General features: G+C 39.1%; 5 protein-coding genes and 1 long non-coding RNA gene across 11 annotated transcripts; 2 read left to right on the forward strand and 4 right to left on the reverse strand.

Moving 5' to 3' along the window:
• Nucleotides 1–2552: 2552 nt before the first annotated feature.
• Nucleotides 2553–4168, reverse strand: LOC125196695 (clathrin light chain 1-like). The gene is made up of 3 exons (XM_048095305.1): nt 3693–4168; nt 3183–3336; nt 2553–3099 (listed from the first exon to the last, which is right to left on the reverse strand). Exons 1-3 carry the CDS (start codon nt 4022–4024, stop codon nt 2674–2676), a joined length of 912 nt encoding a protein of 303 aa, XP_047951262.1. The 5' UTR covers nt 4025–4168; the 3' UTR covers nt 2553–2673.
• Nucleotides 4169–6043: 1875 nt separating this feature from the next.
• LOC125194110 (lanC-like protein GCL2) lies at nt 6044–9095 on the forward strand. Its single transcript, XM_048092152.1, has 6 exons — nt 6044–6297; nt 7033–7211; nt 7869–7980; nt 8066–8182; nt 8272–8589; nt 8652–9095. Exons 1-6 carry the CDS (start codon nt 6091–6093, stop codon nt 8988–8990), a joined length of 1272 nt encoding a protein of 423 aa, XP_047948109.1. The 5' UTR covers nt 6044–6090; the 3' UTR covers nt 8991–9095.
• A 100-nt stretch (nt 9096–9195) lies between these two features.
• On the forward strand, nt 9196–11910 carry LOC125194111. 4 transcript variants are annotated; one of them, XM_048092155.1, is made up of 7 exons: nt 9196–9323; nt 9989–10055; nt 10319–10399; nt 10824–10867; nt 10932–11041; nt 11114–11166; nt 11250–11910. In XM_048092155.1, the coding sequence occupies exons 2-7, from the start codon at nt 9998–10000 to the stop codon at nt 11363–11365; spliced, it is 462 nt and encodes a 153-aa protein (XP_047948112.1). In that variant the 5' UTR covers nt 9196–9323; nt 9989–9997; the 3' UTR covers nt 11366–11910. The 4 variants fall into 4 exon arrangements, 3 of the variants coding, with proteins under 3 accessions (XP_047948112.1, XP_047948111.1, XP_047948110.1); XM_048092154.1 differs by having other exon boundaries at nt 9238–9323; nt 9976–10055; XM_048092153.1 differs by lacking the exon at nt 9196–9323 and adding an exon at nt 9813–9943 and having other exon boundaries at nt 10022–10055.
• LOC125194113 lies at nt 9259–10859 on the reverse strand. 3 transcript variants are annotated; one of them, XR_007171715.1, is made up of 7 exons: nt 10718–10859; nt 10501–10632; nt 10308–10426; nt 10022–10232; nt 9707–9943; nt 9480–9586; nt 9259–9396 (listed from the first exon to the last, which is right to left on the reverse strand). It is a non-coding gene; the product is annotated as an uncharacterized LOC125194113 (long non-coding RNA). The 3 variants fall into 3 exon arrangements; XR_007171716.1 differs by having other exon boundaries at nt 9355–9385; XR_007171714.1 differs by having other exon boundaries at nt 9480–9943.
• A 79-nt stretch (nt 11911–11989) lies between the features above and the next one.
• LOC125196734 (probable polyol transporter 4) lies at nt 11990–14541 on the reverse strand. Its single transcript, XM_048095346.1, has 2 exons — nt 14106–14541; nt 11990–13625 (listed from the first exon to the last, which is right to left on the reverse strand). The coding sequence occupies exons 1-2, from the start codon at nt 14338–14340 to the stop codon at nt 12259–12261; spliced, it is 1602 nt and encodes a 533-aa protein (XP_047951303.1). The 5' UTR covers nt 14341–14541; the 3' UTR covers nt 11990–12258.
• A 1007-nt stretch (nt 14542–15548) lies between these two features.
• On the reverse strand, nt 15549–17680 carry LOC125191783. The gene is made up of 3 exons (XM_048089195.1): nt 17604–17680; nt 16789–17145; nt 15549–16305 (listed from the first exon to the last, which is right to left on the reverse strand). The coding sequence occupies exons 2-3, from the start codon at nt 17143–17145 to the stop codon at nt 15727–15729; spliced, it is 936 nt and encodes a 311-aa protein (XP_047945152.1). The 5' UTR covers nt 17604–17680; the 3' UTR covers nt 15549–15726.
• Between the last annotated feature and the right edge of the window lie 8569 nt (nt 17681–26249).

Below are 26249 nucleotides of genomic sequence, written 5' to 3' on the forward strand. Positions count from 1 at the left end.
TACATGGAGGAAGAAGCTGGCGGGAAAAGTGAGCAGAAAAAGGGAAGAGTTTACTAGACGGAGGAGCATCCACATGGAGGGCAAAATGGGAAACACCAGGAAGAGTCTAGAAGCTCCATCCCTTATAAATAAGAGCACGCATTCAATATGAAAAAAGTTCTCCTTTCTGCATAATCAGCTCTTAGCTTAGCTTTTCCATTTCTCTACACACACACTTTAGGGGAATCATTGAGGGGGTTCACGTTTTAAAATCAATCGTTGTGTACACCGTCTCCAAGGGAGGCGAAGATACAATCCTTTTATTGCTTTCTGTTTATGTTTTGGATTTCCCGAGTCTTCGTTGTTCGAAGCTCGGTCGTGTTTTGTTACGTTCTCGTTGGATATTGCGTTATTTTGCTATGGAATTTGCTACTTTGGTTTCGGTTATGTTATTGTTGCATTATCTATTTGTTTTTGGTGGATATTGTTGATTGATCTGAGGTGGAGTTTATATTTCATGGAGATTTGTAGTTGATCAGTTGAATCTGGTTGAATCTGTGAAGATCGGAGATGGAAATTGAGTTGGATTGTTGTGGATGGCTTGGATCCGAAGTGGATGAAGCATCCAGCGTTTAAGCGTTTAGATCTGTTCATGCTTGCATGGTTGTGATATTTAAATTCTGTTTACTTGTTTACCTCGCCTAGTAATCGTAGATCTGCTTTAGTTTCAGTAGTTAATTGCGTTTATCGGTTTAATTTCGTTTGCCCTGTTTCGATCCTTGCTTTGCTATGTTTTTTCTTCTGAAATTTCGTGATAAAAGTTAGAGAAGATGATGTCGCTGTTAGTTAGTCCTTTAGTTGGTTAATCTGCAGCTTTTCCGTCGTACTATGCCGTTTAGGGAAATGGTCTCTACATGTTGTTCGTTCCTGTGTCTAGGATAGTTTAGGAAGCCGTTTACCAGGTCTAGTAGTAATTTCAAGCGCATTTGGTCATCATTATGCATGTTCTGTTATCTCTGCCTAGATCTAGCTGTTAGGATAGAACATTTAATCTCCCGAGTCCAGGAATTAAATCTCAACCCCGAGAAAATTGCATGGCAACAGCCAAAAATAGTTTCCAGGTCTTTTAGCATGTTTACTTACGCATCTGTCTCTGTGGATTCGATAGCTATTGATAGCTAATTAATTAGGTAAAAATGTGTCTTATACCAAGTTAATGTATCATATTAAAAATCCAATTTTATTTAAGATTTTATCACATGTCATATATGTGTGACATAAAACTTACATTCTTATTTCCAATGACCAAATAGTAATTTTTATAATGCCAAAACGATACAAAAGACACCAAAATAAATACAAATAAAATAGATAGACTTAAGATAGAATACGATCCAATAGAAAATATGATAAAATTTGCATGTGAACGCCCAAATTGTAGGAACATTAAAGGTCCACAATTTAAATAGTGGTGAAAAGAATATATTACTACTATAAATTCGATCAATATTGCGATGAAAAGAATCTCAGTCAATTTCTCTTATGCTACAAAAGTCCAATATTAATCACTTCCCTCGTTTTTGTTTGGTTTGTATTAGAAATGGGCCACTCACCCCTTAAAAGGCCTCATAAGGGGGAGGGTTATCCATCATATGGGTAGGCAAGAGAAGAGATAAAGAGATAAACCATCATCGACTTGGGCCCGCTCTGATACCATATTAGAAATGGGCCACTCACCCCTTAAAAGGCCTCATAAGGGGAGGGTTATCTGTTAAATTCTCTCAATTTCTGTCCCACATCGACTTGGTGATGATCCAATCTAATCTATATAAGTGTGGATAACCCTCCCTCTTATGAGGCCTTTTAAGGGGTGAGTGGCTCATTTCTAACAGTTTGCTTGAGCGTTAATAATGTAAGAGCAAGTCATGTCGATTTCAATCATACGTGTTGGTAAATATTACTATATGCAAGTAAAATAAATTTACCTAAAATGTTGACTTTTAGGCAATATCACACCAATATGTGCTTTTAGTCATTCCACGAGATCCAATTGGTGTGATACCAATTCGGCACCAATTAAATATTAGTACTACCATACATTATTGCAGAAGACATGAAAAATTACTCCTATTTTTGTAGTGGAATACTTTTGAATCACTACAAAAATAATGTTCTCATATACTTCCTTTGTCCCCGATTAAGAGTCACACTTTTCTATTTCGGTCTGTCCCTAATTAAGAGCCACATTTTATTTTTACCATAAATAGTAAATAGGTCTCACATTTTATTAACTCAATGCATTCACATTTTATTATAAAACTAATAGTATAAAAATATGGATCTCACATTCCATTAACTTTTTCAACCAACTTTTCTTTACAGTTCTTAAAACTCGTATCCGATCAAAGTGTGACTTTTAATCGGAGACGTAGGGAGTAATACATAAAAAAAAATATAACCAATTATGAAATACTAACACGAACTATTAGTGAATTTTGATTTATCCTCCCAAAAATGCTTTACTCAGCCATAGAAGCATTATTGCAAAATTCCTCAAAAAGGTTAACCCTTAATAAATCAAGTAGTATCCACTCTTATTATATGTAACACTAGAAACTAAAATGGTTCATGTATAAATGGTCACACACACTAAATAAAAAAAAAATCAAAGAATCAACACCTTTAATCAATCGGTCACTTCTTCTTCACATTCTCATTGCCTCCATCAGTAGCAGATGTTCCGCCGGTCGGCGATCCATCTGCTGCTGCAGCTTTGGCAGCAGACGAGGCGGCCTCATCTGCTGCCCCGTCTTTCTTCTCATTCCCACTATTCTTAGCCTCCGACTTCCCATCCTTGCCCTCCTCCTTGGGGGGAGGCGGCCTCATGTGAAGCGGAGGGTTCGTCTTGAGCTTGGCGAGGATCTGACGCATCCTCGCCATGTCAGTTGGCTTCCCAGGCTTCGGCCCCTGGACGACGAAAACTGAAGGTTTCTTCTCGTCGTCTTTCTTTCCCCGCCTCTTCTCGAAGTTGGGGACTTCGCGGGGTATGATATCCGCTATCGCTTTCCAGAACTGGTTGTCTGCTTCTTTGTGAAATTTCTCTTGTTGTGCATAGTATAGCTGCAAATTAACGCTTAGTTAACACGTTTTTCCTTCAATTAATAAGTCAGGATCCTTTTTATTAAAAAAAAATGAATGTTTACTTTCTCTCTTTCTCTGTTGTGAGTCTTGTTGGTCTCGCACGTCTGATCCCTCTTCTCGTAGAATTTACGTTTCCATTCATCAGCTTCGGCAATGATCTGATTCCTCATCTCCTTTTCCTTCTTCTCTTTCTCTTCCAAATAAATCATATTTTGACTATTTACATGTATAAATAAAACAATAGTACAGGCTTAAATTCATGAATTTTAGACGATGAATCAAACTAGGGAATGATTTTATTCAGTGCCAAGATCAACATGCATGCATATTACTACTATACAATTGCTTGAATTAGTAAAATCAATAATATAAATAAATCACTAATTAACACTTGAAATTAAATTTAACACACTCACAAACTTTGAATTTAGTTTCATTTTCCTATGAATTAAATGGTTATATAAATCAATTGAGATTAATAAATTAATTAATTAGCTGATATGTGATTTCAGCGGGTAAAACGTTTCTTTTAATAATAATAAAAACAAATAGTATTAAATTAATTAGCTGACCGGCGCCACTCGCGAAAGGCGGATCCCTCCTCGCGCATCTGGCTGGGATCCGGCAGCAGCGGGCCGCCGGCGTCCGCCTCCGCAAAGATGCCGTCATCGTCGGCAGAGAGGTTGTACGGTTTCTCCTGGCCGTACCCCTCAATCGGCGGCGGAGTCGGTGGTGCGCCGCCAAAGCCGTAGCCCTCCGTGCCGTCGTTGTCGTTCCCGGACAATCCGTCCATCGGCGGCGGTGTAGGTGGCGGGGCGCCGCCTTCGTAGCCGTAGTGCATGGCGTTGTCGTCCCCGGCGCCGCCGTTGTTTCCGACGTAGACATCTTCGTCGAATCCTTCCATTTTTCCGAAACCTAATCTATGTGTGTGATGAGATTTGGAGAAGAAAGCGGTGCATTTAAGCTATTTCTAACTCTGGATTTTCTTTTGTGGCATTGGATTGGACATTTTTAGAGGAATATGTGCCATCTTGAACAATTCAATAGCTCAACATATTTTCAAAATATATTTGGGAATATATCTTCGACATTTTTAGAGGAATATTTGTCATATTGAACAATTAAATAGATGACTATATTTAAAACACTTGTCACACCTCTCGCATATCCAATATATGACGTGTATAGCTTGTCCAAATTGATTAGAATGAATCCATCTTACGAATGGGTGTTTATGAGTTAAGCCAATCAATAGAAAAGTAATTTCTCAAGGTTAAAGATTTCGGGTTCAAGTCATATGCGGCGGGATCTTTAAAATTTATTTTTCATTAAAAAAAACATCTTCATTGTGTTACTATATAGTACTATTATATCTTAGGCGGGATCTTTAAAATTTATTTTTCATTAAAAAAAACATCTTCCTAATGGAATTGTGTTACTATATAGTACTATTATATCTTAAGTGGGAGTACTATTTTTTTGAACGTTTATTATTTTTTTTATAATATTAACACTCTTAATATTTGCTAGCTTATTTTATTGTTTATTCATTTAGCTAGTTAGATAGTGGAGTATGTCGAGTATCAATTTCTTAAAAAAAAAAATTTAATGGCTTAACTAATGTTTAGAAAGTGAAAGATAGGGTAGTCTTTATTTTATGTTAAACTGATAGCTCTAACTATTGTAGATTTTAATAGTTCTACAATTTTTACTATTCATCTTAAATTCATTTTTTTTTTCAATGCATTTGTTTTTAATAATTTATAGAATATTGGATTAATGCATTCACAATAGAAAAAAATTCCAGATGCAACCCACACCGGGCGGGCCAAGGGGGGCGCTTAGGGTAGTGCGGTGTGGGTGTTTCTTGCCACCCATTGCAAGCGAGAAGTCGTGCCGCTCCACTTTTTATTTCATTCCTCATTTACTCTCTATATTTTCGAATTCATTTAATGAACGTCGATTCAATGAGCTTTTCAGCCACTACGATTCACAACACTAATTTGTCCAACATAAGGTTGGCACTTGGTAGGCATTGGCGAATTTGGAAGTCGACCCAAATGTTGTTTCGCCAAATCTATTCATGGGGTTGAATGACAGTTCGTTTGAAGCCGAGAAAGGGGCAAAAAAGCCAATGACCGAAGCCGGACCGAAAAAGTATTACCCAATGAGTCGTTGATGGGGTTCTTTTGCATGCTCGGATTTTTGGTGTTTTTGCTTTTAAGATTTGTAATTTTTTAATTTTATTTCTATTACAATGATGACAATGATGATATAACTAAGAACATCTTCGAAAGTAGAAGTAAAGTCTTATAACTGCAGTATTTATTTGAGAAGAAATTATATCCTTTCCTGTTGTAAAAAATGTATTTTTATCTTTCCATCAATTGAAAGTAAAATCTTATATGCATTATTTTTTATATTAAAAAACAATTTATATTTCTATATATTTTTTTCCTTGGAGTTTGTTACTACCTCTGTCCACCAAAATTTGTCTCATTTTGATCCGACACGAGTTTTAAGAAATATAATGGAAAGTGAGTTGAAAAAGTTAGTGGATTATGTACTTTTACATATTAATTTTATAATAAAATGTGAGTAAGAATGAGTTAGTGGAATATGAGGTCCACTATTAAAAATGATAAAAATGAAATGGGACAAATTTTAAAGGACGGACGAAAATGGAAAAATGGGACAAATTTTGATGGACGGAGGTAGTATTAGTATTTAGTTCTCTATAGTAGTACTTTTTTTGAAACAGTATATTTTTTTTTGAAGGTAAAGGTGGGACAAGAGCGCTGCACTAGGTGGATGAGTGTGATGTATCAATTCCGAAACAGGTGACTTGAACGCCACGTTTGTGAAGCTTGTCAACGTGTTCCACTTCCATTCCACCTCTTCTTCCTTGACTGCTGTTTTCACTTTCAGGTAAGTCAACCCCATTTCCGTATTCAAACACAAACACAAACAATGGCGGACCGCTTCTTCCCGAATGAGATGCCCGACTTCCTGCAAGAAAACCCCAACATCATCGAAGAGGAGGAACCCACCGAAAATCGCCAGAGGGTTCAAATTCACCCGCAGGGCACTCGCGACTCGTTCCTGAGGCTTCTCTCACTGCCATACTCCTCTCTCTCTCCACAGCTACAGCGTGCAGCCCTCGACCTCAAACAAACTGTACTATCCCCATTGCTTCCACCCTCCTTTTCTTTTCCTTCACTTTTAACTCTCTCAATTATGCTTAAACTTGATTTGCTCATTCTTCGAAATACTAATAATCAGACTGCCAAAATCCCACAACCTGTTTGATGAAATTCCTCAGAGGAAAATGTTAAGGTTTTAATTAAGCGCTCCTTTGATTTTCAATTTCTTTTCTAAATAAACCCACCGGCCTTCTATAATTGTCTAATAATGGCTTACGTCAAGCTGGTAAAACATGTTTATCAAGCTGGAATGTTGAAAAAATGAATCTACAAGCGATCGGGGCATATTTAAATAATTATGAACCATTTGAAAAATAAATTGAGGCATGATTAAACAGTCATGAGCTTTTTCTAAAAAATTGAACTTGGGGTTTATGAATTAAACAAGCTTTACAGTTTAGGTCATAAATTATGGAGTACTCCTTTATGGATTGATATAGACTTTAGTACAACTCATGTATAGATTGATATAGGCTGCTAGTATGGTGTTATGCTGCTGATCCAAATTACACGCTTCAATTTTCGTGTAAATAGAGTGCTGCAACTTGAATTTCATTTCTTTTTTACTTGCTTTAACACATAGTACTAGCAAACTGGTGGTAGGTAGTGTTACCCCTCGTTTTTGACATCTAATGAAGTAGCTTGTAGTGTCAGGATTGTTTCAATGTGATGTTGCTTAGAGTTATATGAAGTGGTTTTATATCCACAGATTGTGGTGGAGACGTGGGGGCTGAGCGGGAGAATTGTGAAAGACTACTCTCTCTATGCCGGCACATTGGGAACTGCTTATTTGCTCTTCAAATCTTTCCAAGTGACTGGTAACAAGTATGATTTGAGTCTATGCTTAGAGATTGTCAAGGCCTGCGATTCTGCTTCAACTCAATCCAGGTTGTACCTTAATCTCATTTATGCTTATTAAGTTCATAAGTTATTTATGTTTTGTCCACAAGTAATACTTCGTTGTGCTGATTGTCAAAGACTCTAAGTTAATCATTAGGAAGATTAGGGTTATCCACGTTTAGTTTCTCTAAATTTTTAATGAATTTCAGAAAAATGTCTCAAACTTAGGTTTGCTTGACATACATAATCCAGTGGCGATCGCTGAGTTAGCTTGCCGGATTCTTAGGTGGATAATAAATAAGTTAACATGATTAACCCCCAAAAATCCGCCCCAATTAAACTGTAATACATATAAGTATCCACCGAGCTGAGTCAATGTATCATAGCCATAGTCAGATCATGTCAAGCGGGACATAAGTTAAACGTTTTGCGAAGTTGGGGGTTTTTTAAAGAGAAAACATAAGTCATGGACACAATATAGGAGTAGCACAAAATTTGATACATAGTTGCTACTGGATGCACTCGTTCCATGAATGCTTAATCAATAGAAAATGATGGGATCAGTGTTGGGACATTGTACATTATTCCGTGCTCTCTTTAGTGTTTGTATCTATCCCAAATTAGCTCAAGACTACACAATTGGTTCGTCGAACATGAAGTTGTAGTTTGTGCAACACCATAATCATTAGGTATGAATGGAGTCAGGGATGTAACCTTTTTATGTGGGAGAGCCGGAGTATGTGCTTTGGGAGCCGTGGCTGCAAAGCATGTCGACAATTGCAAGTTGTTCGATTACTATCTCTCCCAATTCAAAGAGGTGAAAATTTCCTTGGCGGATGTTTTTAGATCTTTAGTTGTTATAACTGCACCAGTTAAGTGAGAATTTCATTGTGCAAAAACAGATAAAGCTGTCGAAAGATCTCCAGGACGAGTTGTTGTATGGTAGAGCTGGGTATTTGTGGACTTGTTTATTTATGAATAAGCATTGCGGCAAGGATACTATTCCGGCAACCTACATGGTAGGTCCACGCGTTAAAACCTTCATTTTGTGTTCTATTCAAGAAAAATGCTATTTTTTTCAAAGAGACGATTTGGATGATGATGGCAGGGTGATATTGTGAAAGAGATCATCAGGAATGGAAGGAAACTAGGAAAACAGGGAAGGTGCCCATTGATGTTCGAATGGCACGGTGAAAGGTATTGGGGTGCGGCTCATGGCTTGGCTGGAATCATACATGTTCTGATGGAATTCGAACTAACATCGGACGAGCTCGAAGATGTCAAAGGAACTCTCAAGTACATGATCAGCCATCGGCTCCCAAGTGGGAACTACCCTGCTGGCGAAGAAGATAAGAAACATGACGCTCTAGTACACTGGTGTCATGGAGCTCCTGGGGTCACCCTTACGCTCGTCAAAGCTGCTGAGGTGATTCAATATTTCATTCAATTTTTCTGTTGATAATGTATAAATGATTTGGTCATATACAGGTGTTTGGGGAGAGGGAGTTTTTAAAAGCTGCCATGGATGCAGCAGAAGTGGTTTGGAACCGCGGCCTGCTGAAACGGCTTGGGATTTGTCATGGCATCAGCGGGAACGCTTATGCGTTCCTTGCCCTCTATCGCCTCACTGGGATTGTCGAGTATCTATACCGAGCCAAAGCTTTTGCCTGCTTCTTGCTTGACAGAGCCCACATTCTCATGTCGATGGGTGAGATGCATGGAGGAGATAATCCCTTTTCACTGTTCGAAGGCGTTGGTGGAATGGCTCATCTCTTCTTGGATATGGTTCAGCCTAAGAATGCTAGATTTCCAGCCTATGAACTTTGATGATATCTGTTAATAAAACGTCTCGATTACATGTTTATGGATGCTTTGTATAAATTAATACTATTTCAGCACTTTCTAATCTATATCTATCTGCCTTCCAATTCACTAATTGTTATTGTTGCTCTGAGTGATTCATTTTTGCGTGATATTTGGTTTTCAACGTCGTTGGAACTCCTTTCTGTGAAAAAACCAGGTTTGTTGGGGTCGGAAATAGCTGCTTCCTCGCATCCTAACATGAAGACCACGGACGTTATGGCTGGTCGGTCTTCCGCGAGCTTCTGGACGCAAAGTAAGCCCACTTGTATGCACCGCTTCACTTGAGGTTCAACAAAGGTATCAATCAAACTTTCATCCATCAATTCTAGCACTTTGCAATCTTTCCACAGCAACCATGCCTACAAAAATGCTATTCGCTTGTAATTTTTTTTTAAGAAAAGATTTGTATGTTATTTATGGCAAGAGAATGATTTCTTATTGTTTTCCTCTTACATGTCCCAAAAGACTATGATCATGGACGTGATGGTTAAATCCTCTATTCTTTTTACCCCCAACTATCTCCAGTATCATGACTCCAAAGCTATAGACGTCCGACTTCACTGAAAATTGCCCGTCAATTGCATATTCTGGTGCCATGTAGCCACTAAACAAAGTTGTCGTGTTGGGAAATGAGATAATTGATTTCGCAATTTCATGAATAGAATGATAAGAAAGCTTACTATGTCCCGACAACTCTTCTAGTTCTGGCCATAAAATGGTCGCTTCTAAAAGTCCTTGCTAGGCCAAAATCTGAAATCTTCGGATTCAGATTTTCGTCCAGTAAAACATTGCTCGTATTGAGATCTCTGTGGATTATCTTTAATCTGGAATCGCGGTGGAGATAGAGTAGTCCGCGCGCGATTCCCAGAATAATGTTGTACCAATTAGGCCACGTGAGCTCTCTTTCCTGCTATGATCTGGACAAGATATCAACATGAGTTTACTTCAGTTTCTTTGAACAGAGATAGAAAATGAATACAATTCTTGGGCCATACCGAAAAGGAGATAATCGAGGCTTCTATTCCGCAGGTACTCGTAGATCAGCATCCTTTCGTCTCCTTTAATGCAACATCCCAAAAGTCTGACTAGGTTGGTATGCTGTAGTTTAGCAAACAGAATAACCTCGTTCTTGAACTCTTCAAGACCTTGTCTTGACGTTCCCGACAGCCTCTTGACTGCTATTTCTTCGCCCGCTGATAATTTTCCCTGCTTATTGCATATTATAATTGCATTTAGAACGTATTATGCAAACGTTTTTAGAAATCTAGCATGAATCTTTACCTTGCAAACAGGGCCAAAACCTCCTTCTCCAATCATGCTTTCCTCGGAGAAGTTGTCTGTTGCAGCAGCTATTGTCGCGAAACTGAATAGAGGTAACTCTAAATCCTCATATTTTCTTCCTACAGTTTTTCATAAAAGACGAATTCAGTGCCTTTGACTATTAAGAATGCTGGTGTGAATGTTATGCTTTTACCTCTTCTCCTCCGTCGTCTCACTATAACTATAGCTCCACAGGATAAGATAGATATCAGAATTCCCACAGCAACCGATACTGCTATTAACTTTGCATGCCTCCTCTTCTTGTTGTCTGACTTACGGATTGATTCTATAGAGGGGGAAATAGAAGTTATGAATCGGGATATGTAGAGGCTAAGGCGAATTCTTGAATTGCTGGGAAAAAATGGAGTTACCTAGTTCAGAAACCGGCAGGCGAATGTAGATATTCTGTTATAAGGATCGATATACGTTGTTCTGCCCTTGTCTGTGACAATCTTGCCCTTGAAAACGGTGTTGTAGAAGGTCGGGACGTTGATGTAAACCCCGTTCCACATGCCGCTCCGGTAAATTTTCACATTCCCCCTTCTAATCACCATCAGAGGTAACCCTTTGTTTTCTATCCTGTAGGTGAAATCTCCCGGTGAAGGATCGTCGGAGCTCGTCCACGAAGTCAAATACTTATCCTCCCCCGCTGGGCTGTGCACCATGAACATCCCCGGCAATCTTGTGTCCCTCGGGTAATCAAAACTCTGCCATATGTAGTTTTCCTCCGTTATGTCTACTGCAAGAACGAGGTTTCCGGTGTCCAGGAGCTGTAAGATCGGATTTGATGCAGCCACTCTTGACGAATTCGTCGACCAAAGTATGCTTTCATCTCTGCTTGTGACTAATGCACCATATCTTCCTATTCGTAACACCACTCCTTGTGAATCTACGATGGGATAGCTCCAGTTTGCAACCCAAACAACGACGTCCGGTTTCCTCTTGTACCAAATCCCCACGAACCTGTTCTTGGACGAGCCGGGGGAGAAGAAGCCGAGCTCGAAATCGTGGTTCTGTGAGATAAGGTCCCGTTGGCTGGAAGTGCATCTTGTCCAGCAGAGAAGCAAACTAGTCCACAAAAGGCAATGGCTAAGAGGAAGTTAGACATAGTGGCACCTTTGATTTCCTGATGCGAGTCCTAACATATAACGGCAAAAATCTGGGATTAGGTAGAAAAACACTAAAGATGGAACTTTCGAAATGTCTTCGTCCGAAAAAAAGTAATGGTGCGTAAAGAGTGAACACATCAGAGTTTTGTAACACCACGGATGCATCGTGTCCCTACGAAAATAAATATCAATTATAAAATTTGGGAATCCAAAGAAATGGACGTTATCTGGCAATGGCATCGACTCTAAGAAAAGTCAAAATAAGTTTATAGATCATTATTTTTTAACATTAGGATACATTTTTATTCCTTCTATTCCACAAAATTACTTCTTTATTATTTTCGGATATGTAGCCTGCTTTCTTTTTAGCTGAGATTACCTCGTGAGATAAGTTGTGGAGGAAAATAGCACAATCATGTACTAGTACTACATTTTTATGAAGGCCATGAGACTTTTTCTAATCTACGTGAAAAATGAATTAGAGACTATTTTGGCGCATGTTGAATTTGTTGCTGACTCGTGTGCACCAGGAAAGAATCAAGATTCAAGACATAGAAACTAGGATAAATGATAAACAAGATTATTATGTGCGTAACAAACAAAAATTCTAATACTTGTACATTCAAGAGACGTATGCAAAGAATGAACTATACAAATAGGCTTCTCTCTCGCAGTTCAGTTATCTGCAATTTCCCTACAAAACCAGCTGATTCCTTCAAGCTGAATGCTTAAACAATCTGACCACCGTCAGTCTCGTGATCGGTGTTGGCGGGTCTTCAAACATCCGTCTTCAGCAAATGCATTTACTCCTTCTGCACCAGACGCTCAGCGTCTCCGAGCTGAACCTCGCTCTCCTGCAGCTCGTACCGGTCCTCGAACAGCAGCTCTATCTGCTCCAGTGACTTCCCCTTCGTCTCCGGTATGCACTTGTACACGAACGCCACAGAGACCGCTGAGATCGCAGAGAAGAGGAAGAACGTCCCCCCGAACGTGATGGCGTGTGCCACGGAGAGGAATGACATGGCAACGAAGCCGCTGCAGAGCCGGTTCCCAACTGCCCCGAGGGCCGACGCCTGCGCACGGACTCGCAGCGGGAAGATCTCCGACGTGAGGACCCAGCAAACAGGGCCTATCCCGACGGAGAAGAAGGCAACGTTGCCGCAGACACCTAGGATAGCCAGCGCCACCGCAAATGACCCTTTTCCGAAAAACGACAGCGTTACTCCGACGCTAAACAAACACACGGTCATGCCAATGGTGCTCACGTAGAGCAGAGGCTTTCTCCCTACCCTATCGATCAACACAATAGCTATGAGTATGAAAGCAGTCTTCGTCACTCCGACTGCAACGGTCGCAGCGAGGAGATTCGACTTATCCTCGATCCCGGCAGCCTGAAAGATCTTTGGACTGTAATAGACAGTGGCATCAATGCCGGTGATCTGCTGGAACGACTGGATCCCGAAACCTGCGATAAGCATCCTCGCAAGAGCAGGGGACGGGCTGAGCAGCTCTCGCCACACGGCCTTCTGCTCGGGCCCCCCACCGCTGCTCCCGTGTCCAGCAGCTAGCTGGATCTCGGCAAGCCTCTCTTCGACCTCTGCTTCGTGCTCGTTCGTCTTCAGAAGCACGGACCGCGCTTCATCCACCCGATTCTGCAGCACGAGCCATCTAGGCGACTCGGGGATGATGTACAACGCGAACACAATGAAGATTGATGGGAGAATCCCAACAGCAAGCATCACTCTCCAGTTCGAATGAGCAGGAAGCCCGGAAAACACGTAGTTGGAGACATATCCGAGGAGGATACCTAAGTTGATGAAGATCTCCGGGAACGAGGTGAGCGAGCCTCGTGCAACAGTTGGGGATATCTCCGCGATGTAGACGGGCGCAATCATGACCCCGAATCCGATCCCAATGCCGCTCAAGATCCTCCCAATCATCAGGACTCGGAACGTCGGGGCGATGGTCATCACGACCGCACCGAGCTGGAAGACTATGGCGGCCAGTCCCATAGTCCATTTCCTGCCAATGGCGTCGGAGGTCCGGCCGCCGCCTAGGCTGCCTAAAAGGGACATGACGCTAAGGATTCCGATGAGAACCTCCTGCTGCACCTCTGTTATCTTCAAATCTTCTTGAATGAAGAGGATTGCTCCGCTCATTACTCCCACATCTGAAAATCAAAAGCTTAATTAATCTCAGTTTTTACCTATCAAACAACAGCTTTCTTACACTATCATCATAATTTTAGACACACAAATGTTAGAAATCCACATTCATAACAACACATTATTAACACTCAAACAACATCAACCTACAAAAATCAAACCAAGATTCAGAAATCAAGAACATAAAGACTGACTTTGACCATATGAAACAAAATGTGGGATCAAGAATCAATAAATCAAGATCAAATTTTGATTTCGACCCATCACAGGAACCTGCAATAATCATCCATTTGAAGAAAGATAAGTAAAGAATTATTGATACCAAAAAAAATTGTGGGATCGTGAATCAATAAATCAAGATCAAATTTTGACTTTGACCCATAAGAGATAAGTGGAAACTGCAAGAATCATCCTTGTTGAAGAGAAAGAGGCAAAAACAGCTGACAAATAGCAAATGTGGGATCAAGAATCAAGATTTCTCTCACCATAACCAAGAAGCACGCTGTTGAGAGAGGCAAAAACAGAGCAAGCAAACACATATTTCCTAGTAGTTTTACTTCTCTCCATCTGTCGGTGATGCTGTGCAGCATCATAATCCTCACCAAAATCATCACCGTTTCTCAACTCAGAATCATCATCCATTCTTCTATACTTGTTGTTGGCTCCCAACGACAAACCCACCTCCATATTCCCATTTTCTTGGATTTTAGGCAAGCCCATCTCCAGAACTGCCGATTCCAACCGAAAAAAGGGATCTTTTTCAAGAATTTCAGCTATATTCTTGAAACTGCAGACAGGTGATAGGGGTTGGGGGAGAGGAATTGGGAGTTATACTTGGTTCCCAGATCTGAAATCGGGAGTGATGAAGACTTTTACTAATTTACAAGTGGGAGTTTCTTTTTGGTTCATGTCAAAAATCCAAATTTTTTAATTCTTTCTTATGTATTTTATTAAGGTTTGTAAATGCCGTCACACGTTCTTGACTTTTTACTTGTCTAAGGTTTGATGGACCTTTCCAAGCAATAGATATAGATGTGTCTGTTTACCCGCATGGTAAATTTCTTTTACTGCGTTATTCCCTTGAGCTATATAGGTTACTCATCTAAGCATTGATCTTTAACAAACAGAAATGAATTGATTCATGTTCACAACATTTCAATCCGGTTCGAACTTCGAACTATTGCATAAAATTAAATCCAGGCTAGGTCAGTCCTAAATACATACTCCCTGAAAACTTCTAGGGCCAATATTATGCAGTCAAACTCAATCTGAAATCTGAAATTGATTCGGCAGATTCTTTTAGACTCTTTTTGACCCTTTTATATAGAATGTGCTAACTTGGCCTAAAATTGAGTCATTGGTTCTTCTAGACTTCTTTTGATCTTTTATGGAGTATTAAAATGTGCTGAAATATTTGTGGTATGTTGATTTATACTGATGCTTGACTTAGAAAATAAGGGTGCATTTGAACACAAAATTGGAATTGAATTGGAATTGCAATTCTATGGAATTGAATTGAGTGGAATTGAATTCCAATTCAATTCTAAATCCATTATTTGGCAATATTACAGAATTAATGTAGAATTGTATTATAATTCCAAATCCATTGTTTGGTTACTTAAAAATTGACATATATTTGGAATTAGTATAAATATTATTAAAATAACATTCACTATCTTTTGATAATTACTATCACATTCAATTAGATCCATATACTATAATATCATACATTTAAATTAAATAAATAAATAAACTTTTTTTCTTATCTTCTAAAGCTAATATATAAATAAAATCAGTACGTGACATTATATACATTAACAGAAGCAAAATGATAAATTTTGAAATCTAAGATATTATACATAAATATAGTAATATAAAAATCATGATCTTGCTTCTATTTATGAGATTTTAAAGTAGTATTTGCATCCTGCTCAAGTGGTAAAAGACCAATATCAAAACAGATACTAAGGTTTCAACTATACATTCAAAGGTGCTATTCTTCATAAACAAAGTATCCTAGAGTAAATATAACATATTCAAATTCAAATAAAGTTCAAATTGAATGTCACTTATCAAGTTGAGCTTTAAGCCACTTGTACTTTAATTCTACCGGTTACCCACAAATGTATCGAATAATATACCATCGTGCATCATCAAATCGAGAGCCTTGATCAACTGCATCTCATCTAAATCAATCGTCTTCAACTCTGCTAATATTTCTTGGGGATTCATCTTTTTTTGCTTTTCTATAATAAGCTTTTTCTCTTCTATAAGAAGCTTTTTCTGTTCTATATCAAGTTTTTTCTGCTCCACAACAAGCTCATACTTATTCTTTTCCACCATTAGATAGTCACTAAAATCAGTACTCATTCGTTGCACACAATCAGATATGACCTTAGTCGATGACGCTTTCTTCTTTGACCCTAGAGAATTTGAGGAAGATGTTGTCTCCTTTCGTTTTTTTCGGGCCACCAAATCTGTCATAGCATTAGCTTCTTCAGCACTCATATCGAGTGATTCTCCAACGGTAGCAGAATCAACCTCAATATCAACCTCCTCATTAGTATTTTCTTGAAATGTTTTCGAACCATGACCATCAGCACGATCTTGAGAGAAAAGAGTGCAAATATCATGCCAATTCTCTACAGTAATTCGTTTCCTATAAGGTGCAAGTTTTGGATTTGCCTACAAAACAAGAGTGCATGCAAGATTCGAATCATTCAATTGAATTTATTGTTCAAGAAATTTCCGAGGTCTCACCGACTTCATGTGTATTTTACTACTATAAATTAAACAATGGATGAAAAAAAGTATATGAATCAATTTTTTTCTCATCTAACCTCCATCAGTTATTCTCAACAACATCACATAAGTGTAGAGCAACAAACTAGTTCTGCACTGTTACAGATATTAAACCTCTCATCATACTACTAAAAGCAACTAACAACACTAGGAGAAATGAACAGATCAGAAAGTCCATTTCTTGAAATTTAATAATGACATAGAAACACTATATCATTGTCATTATATAAACTTGCAAAGATAACAACAGCAAGTAAAAAACTAAGTTCAGAAAGTTTAGTAAAAACTAAATATCATCAATTGAAAACTTAAAGATAATAATCTCTTATCAAGCGCAAAGACAAGAATATACAGAAATGAACTTACCTTTAGTCGTTCATTCCACACATTTTCATCATGAACCAAAATTCTACCCATCGTGTAATCCCATGTGATTGGACTGCCAGAATTGCATGATATCAGCAATGGATGCAAGATATCGTGGTGTTTCTCCCAAGTCTTTAAACGAGCTTGAATATTTGGCTTATCCACCTTCACGTTTAGATTCACCCGAAGTGCATTTATGGCAGCTGTCCAAGAGGTAGACTTCCAAGCCGATTTTCCATCAAGCTTGTTTCCTTGATTAATTTGCTCTATAAAGCTGGCTCCAAGAATTTTATCCATCTCGGGAGTCCAAGTCAAATATTTTGATTTTTCTTTCAATGCTTGTGGCTCAGCGGTCATCTACAACAAACAAGAAAGCAATAAAACAATATGAAAGCATACTTTGGGTTTAGGAGAAGAGGCGAAATGGAAAATTAATGGGATTTTGGTGAGACTAAGTAGAAGATGAATTAGAAAAGCCGAAGATGAAGAATGGGTGTTACTGCAATAATCTCAAATCAAATCTTTGGCAGATTTTAAAAAACACGAAAATATTAACCCTAGCTAACAATTATAATTGAGATCAGAAAAAAATAACCCTAGATAGAAATCCAAAAGCCAAAAACGTCGACTAAGAAAAAACCCAATTCAACACAATTAACCTAGCTAACAAATACAATCGAGATCTGAATTTTTTTTGCCAGATTTTAAAAAACTTGAAGTTTAACTACTTTGCAAATTCAAATGCAAAAACAAGAGAAACACGCCATAACATAAAAGATGGTAGTAAACTTGAATTTTAGATGGGGAATTATTACCTTGATAATCGTTTGAACAGAGGTAGAGGTAAATCTGCAGAGAAAGAGACCGTCGAATCTGCGGAGAAAGAGACCGTCGCGAGAGAGGAGCGAGAGAGGAGAGAAGAAGCAGAACGAATTGGAGAAAATAACTATGACCCGCTTTTCTATTTTGACCCGAATAGGATCCGCGCCTTTTTAAGTTCTGACCCGGAAATTGAAATTTGGAATTCGAATTCTTTTGTTAAATCATGGAATTGAAAGAATGGAATTGAAATATTTGGAATTATAATTCAATTCCAATTCTATATAATTTTTTAACCCCAAACAATAGAATTGGAATTAGAGTCCCCAATTCCAATTCCATAGCCCCAATTCTATACTCCCAAACACAGCCTAAGTGAAATCAGCATAAATTCTATTGTTTATGAAAAGAAACTAGAGAAAGAGACTAAACAAGAATTGACAAAAAGAATGGGAAAAAGTACATCATGAGTTATACTCTTATTTACCAATTACTTGTGGCAAATGGACATTCATGCATATGCAAATTAGGTGCAAATGAAGTAACTTCATTTAAGTCAATATCCGTGCTTAACTTTCTATATCAGTTAATGTAATAAGAATAATTTGTTTACAAATGATCGGATGGTGCATCAATCAGTTCCAAACAATACCAACCTAAATATACTTTTATACAAAAGTGAATTGTAAATTTAGTCATTGCAAAATGTATGATAATTTCTTTTACTTGTAACCTTGAGGGCAGGTGGGATTCAAAGAATCAGTCTTGCTGCAATCGTCGTCGACATTGGAGTAATTTGAATGATAGGAACCACTCTCATCTCCATCTCGGTAATTCTCATCATCGTCTCCCTTGCAAAAGCTTCACACCTAATTCAAATGCCACTCTCACCAAGAATCTTACGTGTCACTTGCACATGAAAATTTCAAGTAGAATGAAAAATCACCAACAACGGATCAATATTTACATCATAAACGATATGGATATGCAGTGGCGGAATCATATTTTGACGTCGAGGCTGAAATAGGAGTAACTGAGATATTGGTAGTAGTACGGTATATATATACATTGTGTACTAATTTGTAAGCAAAAAACATTAATGTCAGAAATAGGAGTAATAATACTCAACATTTAGTCGAAACAAATTGGCATAATAAGTAATTAGTGTTGTGTAAAATTTTACTATTTTGTGAATAATTAGTTGTAATATTAATATAGATCGGCATGTGTATATGAGAAAAATATTGAATAAAAAGGATGTAAGAGCACATAAATGACGTGGGTTTGTCATTTGTGAGAAATACGATGAATAATAATAGTTGTATATATTTAGGTAATTCGTGATATATTGATAGGGACTTGATATTCTATTTTATTCCAGAAGGCAGCTGATAATCTCTCCATATAATTATTAAGTTTATTTATATTTTAATATTTAGTTATTATATTTTGATTTACTTTTTAGGATTTTATTTGCTTTCCTAATTTATAAGATCTTTTTCCCACATATTTTATTATTTAGTTATTATGTTTTGATTTACTTTTTAGGAGTTTATTTGCTTTCTTAATTTATAGAGATCTTTTTATATCCCACATATTATAAATATGTGTGGAGTCTTTTATTTTTATTTAAAAAGAATTAAAATATTAATCTCATTCTTTTTCGGCATGAAACGCCCCCTATCACCTCTACTAGGGTCTTTCTCTCTACAAAGTCACGCTATTTTCCTCTTCATCAATATTTTCTCAAATAATAATTTCTTCCATATAAATTAACCTCTCGTTAATTCCTATCAAATTGGTGTTTTCGTTAGGTTCTCATCCTCCAATTGATTTACTTTCTACCCACCATGTTCGTCTTGCTGTCAAACTCTCCTCCTCGGTTTTCTGGTGTTAATCCCTGAGATGGATTTTGGATATTCAGGAATATTTTGATTATCATCTGATGCTGATTCGTTTATTTTCTTGTGAGGTTATTTTTTGACCGTCCAGCATCTGTATGGCTCCACGTGTATCTACGCTCATTGCTCGTGGCAAGAATTTTTGGATGTTGTTTTATCATTAACTTTAATGAGGTCATTTACTTCGTTGGGACTAATAAACTTTTCAACAAAATAATGGAGACAGTTACATATTTAGCAAAAAAAGAGGCTATGGCTGAAAAGAAGGTCACATATGATTCTATCATCGAGACTATTGCAAAAAAAGATGATGAGTCAACTACAAAGTTATGATAAACAGCATCCGGGAATTCTTGCCATGAACAATCAGGACTCGAGCATCAATACTTATGGAGTCATACGAATGCTGGATGGTCAAAAAATAACCTCACAAAGAACAGACGATCGGAATCAGAGAACAAATGATAGTCAAAATATGCTTGAATATCAAAAATCCATCTCACGGGGTTAATACCAGAAAATTGAAGAGTGGAAAGTAAATAAAAACATAACAACTAAATAATACTAAAACATAAAATAAACTAAATAAATATACGAAGAGAATATCAGCTCTCTTATAGAATAAAATTGAATATCATGTCCCTATCATAGATCCAGTGAAAAAATCTTAGAGCATCCATAGTAGGGGCGTCGCGGCGGGTGCCCCGATCGCGGCTAAGCCGCGGCTGTGTATTGTGGCGGAAGAGGCCGCCCCGGAGGCGGACAACTTTTGTGGGGCGGAAGGGCTTTCGCCCCGAATGCGCCGAGGACGAGCCGCAGGAGAGAGAAACGCGGCGGCCGCCGCGGCTATCTATTGCACGGCGAAACCGCCGCGGCGGTCGCCGATTTCCATTTTTTTTAATTTCTAATTTTTAATTGTTTTTTTTTGCTTATTTTTATAAATATCCCATCAATTTTCATTTTAGGGTTTTTCACTCCACACCCATTTTCACTCCACATCCAATTTCACTCTACAGAATTTATACAAAATGCACGGGAGAGACGAAGATTCACCCGGCACTGAAGAATCGGGATACGAATACTATCCTTCTTCCCAGCCATCTCAGCTGTGGGTATCGAGTCCCACTCCCCGGGGATCGAGTCCCCGTCCCCCTCCATTCCAGTCGTGGTCACCGACATCCCCGTCGTGGCAACAAACCCGATATCGGGGTCAGTCCTCGCATTAGAGGAATTTGGGTCGATCGGCATTCGGGGATTATCGACCCACTATGGACTCGACCAACCATCCGCATCCGGATACCCCTTCTCACTCTTTCCAGCGCACCCAGTCTCCTTTGTCTGATTTCGATAGATTCACATTGGAGCAGATGATGCGGCTGATGAGTCCGGGTCTACCGGACACCCCGCCGACGAGATGTTCCGGCGACGGCGGTGGGAGAGGAGGCGGAGGCGGCGACGGCGGGGGTGGGAGAGGCAGCGGCGACGGCGGTGGTGGGAGAGGCGGCGACGAGGATGGCAGCGGCAGCGGCAGTAGCCAGTCGGCAGTAGTGAGTCGGTCCGTGCACTACACCAAAGAGGAGTCGATTGTTGTGGCGAGGGCATGGGATGCCGTCACATCAGACCCCGTAGTTGGCACCGATCAGACCGAGATGGGCTTTTTGAAGCGCGTTTTGTTGACCTACAATGAGTTCAAGCCGAGAGGCGCCAAACCGCGTGACGCGGAATAGATCCGAAAAAAGTTTGGGAGGATTCTGACACCCACCAGGAAGTTCGCGGGCATCTATGGCAACAACCTTATCAACGCTTAGAGTGGCCGCAACGAAGCCGACATGAAGGCTCTGTCTGTGTCCCAATACAACGCGCTATGGAAGCCTAAGTTCACCCAGTGGGAGGAGTTTCTCGTTCTCGAGAACTGCCCGAAATTCAAGTCCATCTGTGCGGAGGAGACCGAAGCTCAAGGGGCGAAGCGCACTAGACGCAACAGAGACGGGAACTTAGCAGCAGCAGCGGCTCACAATCAATCGACCTCAACGACGTCCAAACGGAGGAGCCCTCTGATACACACACTAGGCGCTCACGCCCTCCGGGGCAAAAGGCCAGTATCCGCAGCGCCAGAATGCCTGCAAGTTCCTCCCGCTACTCGGCGGCCGCGTCTGGATCGCGTAGCGCGCAGCCGCCTTCTGGAGCTCAGTCCGTGGGCACTGGTCCCCATGTGGTCTTGAACAAGAACCTGAATGTGCAGTTGATGAAACAACTGCAAGAAAATTGTCGTTTCTACGAGTCCGTGACCGACCCGGTCACCAAGGCGATATACTATGAGCTCATGTGTAGGATCAGAGAGGACCTGGGGTGGTCTGGTTCAGCGGCGCCGTGCGCGGGGGAAGCGGGGCGGCGGCGGCAGTGGGCGACGAAGAAGAGGCAGAGGATTCCGACTCCGCCACCGAGTAGATGGTGGCGGTGTTTTTATTTGTTTTTATATGTTTTTTTTTATAAAATGTTCGTTGTACAATTTTCCGGTATCCATTAATACAACGAATATTTGGTCTCATCGCTTTTTTTAATTTTATTATTATCTCGTTTTCTAATTATTTTTAGTCCGATAATTTTAATTCTAATTGAATTAAAATATAAATTCTAATGAATTAAAATATACAAAGAATAAAAATAAAGTGAAATGTGGCTAACAAAAGTGTCCACTATTGCTGCAGAAACTTTTTTTTGTGGCCGTGGACAAATCAGAACTGGCTATGGACAAAAATAGAGAAGTGTCCAGAAGAAAGTGTCCTCCTATTGTGGATGCTCTTATAGGGTCCGGACACCTTGAAGAATATTATTGTTGGATTATATGTATGAATCGATGTGCTTTTTAAAAGAAAAGCTTGGGAACCATTGGAAGAGAAATATGAATATGTAAACTGCTGAATACAGTGTATTGATTCAATTTTGTCAAGAAGCTGATATAGCTTAAATACACATCTGCTGATCGATCTAGGATCACAAAAGACACAAGTAATTATATCAAATTAACAACAAAAGGAATTGCAAAAGACACCATAATTATTTCTTTCACTTCTCATCTTCTTGTGCAGGCAACTTATAATCTTCTTCACACGACTCATTAACATCATGCACTGCTTTGATTTGAAGGGTAGCATTTACAACATCTTGAACATGTTCTCTAATACACCCCTCAATCCGAGGGAAGATCGAGCTATAACGGAGTTTAGCACGCAGCTTCACAAAGGATTGCCGGTTTAGAGGTTTAGTGAAAATGTCAGCTACTTGATCAATAGTAGGAACATGTCTCAGCTCCAATTCTTTCGCTAAGACTTTATCTCGAACAAAATGAGCATCAATCTCAATGTGCTTTGTTCGAGCATGTAGTACAGGATTAGAAGCTAAAGATATGGCGCTTAGATTGTCAACCCAAATAACTGTACTACCTTCTCTTTTAATTCCAAGATCCTTTAGCAAGGAATGAAACCAAGTGACATCAGAGGCAACATGAGCTAAGCTTCTGTATTCTGCTTCAGTACTTGAACGAGCAACGACTGACTGCTTTTTGGCACACCATGAAACCAAGTTATCACCCAGAAATGTGCAATATCCACTAGTAGAACGTCTATCATCCAAATCAGCAGCCCAATCCGAATCAGAAAAAGAAGTGATTCTGTAGTTTGATCTTGTAATGTGAAGGCCATGATCTATTGTCCCAGAAAGATACCTCAAGATTCGTTTAACTGCTCTCCAATGTGTATCAAGAGGAGCACTCATATACTGACTTACCTTATTCACAGCAAAAGTGATATCAGGTCTGGTGATAGTAGCATTGATAGGCTAGTTTTCGTCACTCGGATTTGATCACTTTTCGCACTTATTAGTTGAATATTTGCATGAAAAAGATGTTCTTTTGGCAGGGAATGCATCATTAAGTTTGGCAGCTGCTTAATGAAGACATCAAGAGGAAAACATGCAAAAAAGAGGGCAAACTGACAAGGAATAGAAGAAAGTGGAGAAAGAAGGCAAAAAAGACCCAAACTGCCCAAGCTGTTGGACTGGCCAGTTTGAACCTGACGGGAAAATGACTAAAGTCACTTCCACACACTTATCAAGGACAACTCTCACTTGCTACACACGCCCATATCTGCCCTTGGAGAGTAAAAAAGAAAGAGAATATCTTTTATTGGATATGTATTAAAAAGACTTAGTCACCAACAACTAGGAACTTTATCACTTTAGCTTTAGTTTTAGTTTAGTTGACACTCTCTCTAGAAAGCTTTTACTCTCTTCCTTAAGAAGAGGGTTTGAACTCAAGGCTGCGAAGATCATTGTTCACCATGGGTTGAAATTTGTAGTAGATTTTAGTTTCTTTAATGCTTTAGTTTCTTTGTAGCACTTGTGTTGAAACTTATTTCCAACATCTTAACTCTCTAGTTAATGGTTGTTGGAGGTTGATCTTAAGAGCTTTGGTGTATTAATTTCTCTAGTGTTAAAGCATTTACTCGTAGTTCTTGTGTTCTTGTTTAGAGTTTAAATCACCTAGATTAATTAGTTTTGCATGTTTTAAGTTTAATGTTTGTTGTTTAATTTCTTGTCTTGTATTTCATCCTCCATTGTTGTTGTTTTTTTAAGCTTCTTTCATCATGGTTAAGTGCTTTAATTTTCAGCTTTTCATTTGTTGTTTTCAATGCATGTTTAGGTAGTTTACTTGTTGATTTTGTGTTTTTCCTTGTATTTTTAATTATGTAGCAGCCAAGTAGTCTTTTATCTCACTTAATTTTCGTGCCCTTTAGTGTAGAATTAGGAGTTAAGATCAGCTTTTAGAAGTCAAGTTCTTTGTCCATTAGTTGTAGGCTTTTATCCAATGGTTTTACACCTTGGGTAATAGAGTTTAGGAGACAACAAGTACATGCTTTCCTTTCACTTTTGGCAGCCATTTAGATTAGATAATTTGTGCACTCCACATGCTTTTCATTTAAGCTTTAAGTCACATTAGTTAGGGCTTTAAAGTTCACCTTTTGAACATGTCACAATCCTAGTTTCTAGATTTCTTTAGTAGCTAACACTTAGTTTATCTTCCTTAGCTTTTAACTTAGTTCCTTTTGCTTCTGAACTTAGTAAAATTCGTGCTAGATGCTGCTTTGTTTTCATTTCCGAAATGTTCTTATTTTCGCCACTGCTAAGTTGCCCAGTTTACCAACTTGCCCAGTCTACTTTCCAGTTTAAATGCTTTATTTTAATTGCATGTTATTTGCATGTTTAGTTCCCAATCTTAGCTTAAGTGTTGTTTATATTTTGTAGTTCAGTTCCCACCCCTAATTTAGAGCGTGGCGGCATCGCCAAAACCTTTCTAAGTGTGGAAATGCATAACGGATGCTACCGTTCCTCGTGGGTTCGACACCCTAACTTATCATATACTAATTAATAGTATTTTGGAAAGTGGGAACTTATAAATCTTGTTGAATAGGAAGGGACACGCGCCTACGACACGCGTGCGAAATCCCGACCTCTCAAGCATATTGAAGAGCTCCCACTGTGCTCCTATACAATTTCTCATCAGAAACAGGAACACCAACTGTCTTGCTTAATTCACTGTTGGAAATCATGGGGGTAGGACACCCTTTTGCTCCTGTCATTTTCACTTTCTGAAGAAGATCCTTAATATAAGAAGCTTGACAAAGGTGCAAACCAGTAGAAGATTTGCAGATTTCAACTCCAAGAAACAGATTGGCCTCTCCCAAATCTTTTAGAGAAAAATGAGTATTCAGCTGAGAGATAACCTGAGATATGGAAGCCGATGAGTTCCCTGTAATCAACATATCATCAACATATATAAGAATATAGACCACCTCAGAATCCTTATGCCTAAAGAACAATGAAGCATCTGATTTGGATTGATGAAAGCCAAGATCAAGAAGGACAGAAAAGATAGTAAGGAACCAAGCTCGAGATGCTTGTTTTAATCCATAGATAGCTTTGTTGAGCTTGCAAACTAAATTTGGTGAACCTTGCTCAAAGCCTACTGGTTGCTTCATGTAGATGTCCTCTTTAAGATGTCCATGAAGAAAAGCATTATTAACATCTAAATGAGTAATTGACCAGCCTTGAGATACAGCCAAGCTTAATATAAGTCTGACTGTAGTGGGTTTAACAACTGGGCTGAATGTCTCATTGAAGTCAAAACCTGCTAACTGAGAAAAGCCTTGCGCCACAAGCCTGGCTTTATACCTTGCTATGCTTCCATCAATAAACTTCTTGAGTTTGAACACCCAAGTACATCCAATTAGATTTTTACCAGGTGGTAAAGTAGTAAGAATCCATGTTTTGTTTTTAAGAAGAGCCAAAAATTCAGCCAGCATAGCTGCCTTCCAGATAGGTATCAAAAGGGCTTCAAGGGCAGATCTTGGTAGAGTGTAAGGAGTGAGTTCAAGAGTGAGGGCCTTAGGTTTAAAAATGCCAGCTTTGGCCCTGGTTACCATGTGATGAGAATGAACAACAACTGAGTTAGGTGTGGGAATTGAAGCAATAGAGCCAGCATGTGTAGCAGTAGATTCAGGAGTTGGAATTGAAGATATGGGAGCAGAAGTGCAAGGCACTGGATCAGATGATGAAGGTGGGAAAGAAGAGGTAGAATTAGAATCATCATGGTTATGGGTGGAGAGACTTTGTGAAATAGAATGTGTTGGAGTAACACTAGAGAGAGTAGGAATTGGAGTAGTAACAGAGGGAACGATGGGAGAA

The sequence above is a fragment of the Salvia hispanica genome, chromosome 6 (genome assembly GCF_023119035.1).
Source record: "Salvia hispanica cultivar TCC Black 2014 chromosome 6, UniMelb_Shisp_WGS_1.0, whole genome shotgun sequence".
NCBI lineage: Eukaryota > Viridiplantae > Streptophyta > Magnoliopsida > Lamiales > Lamiaceae > Salvia > Salvia hispanica.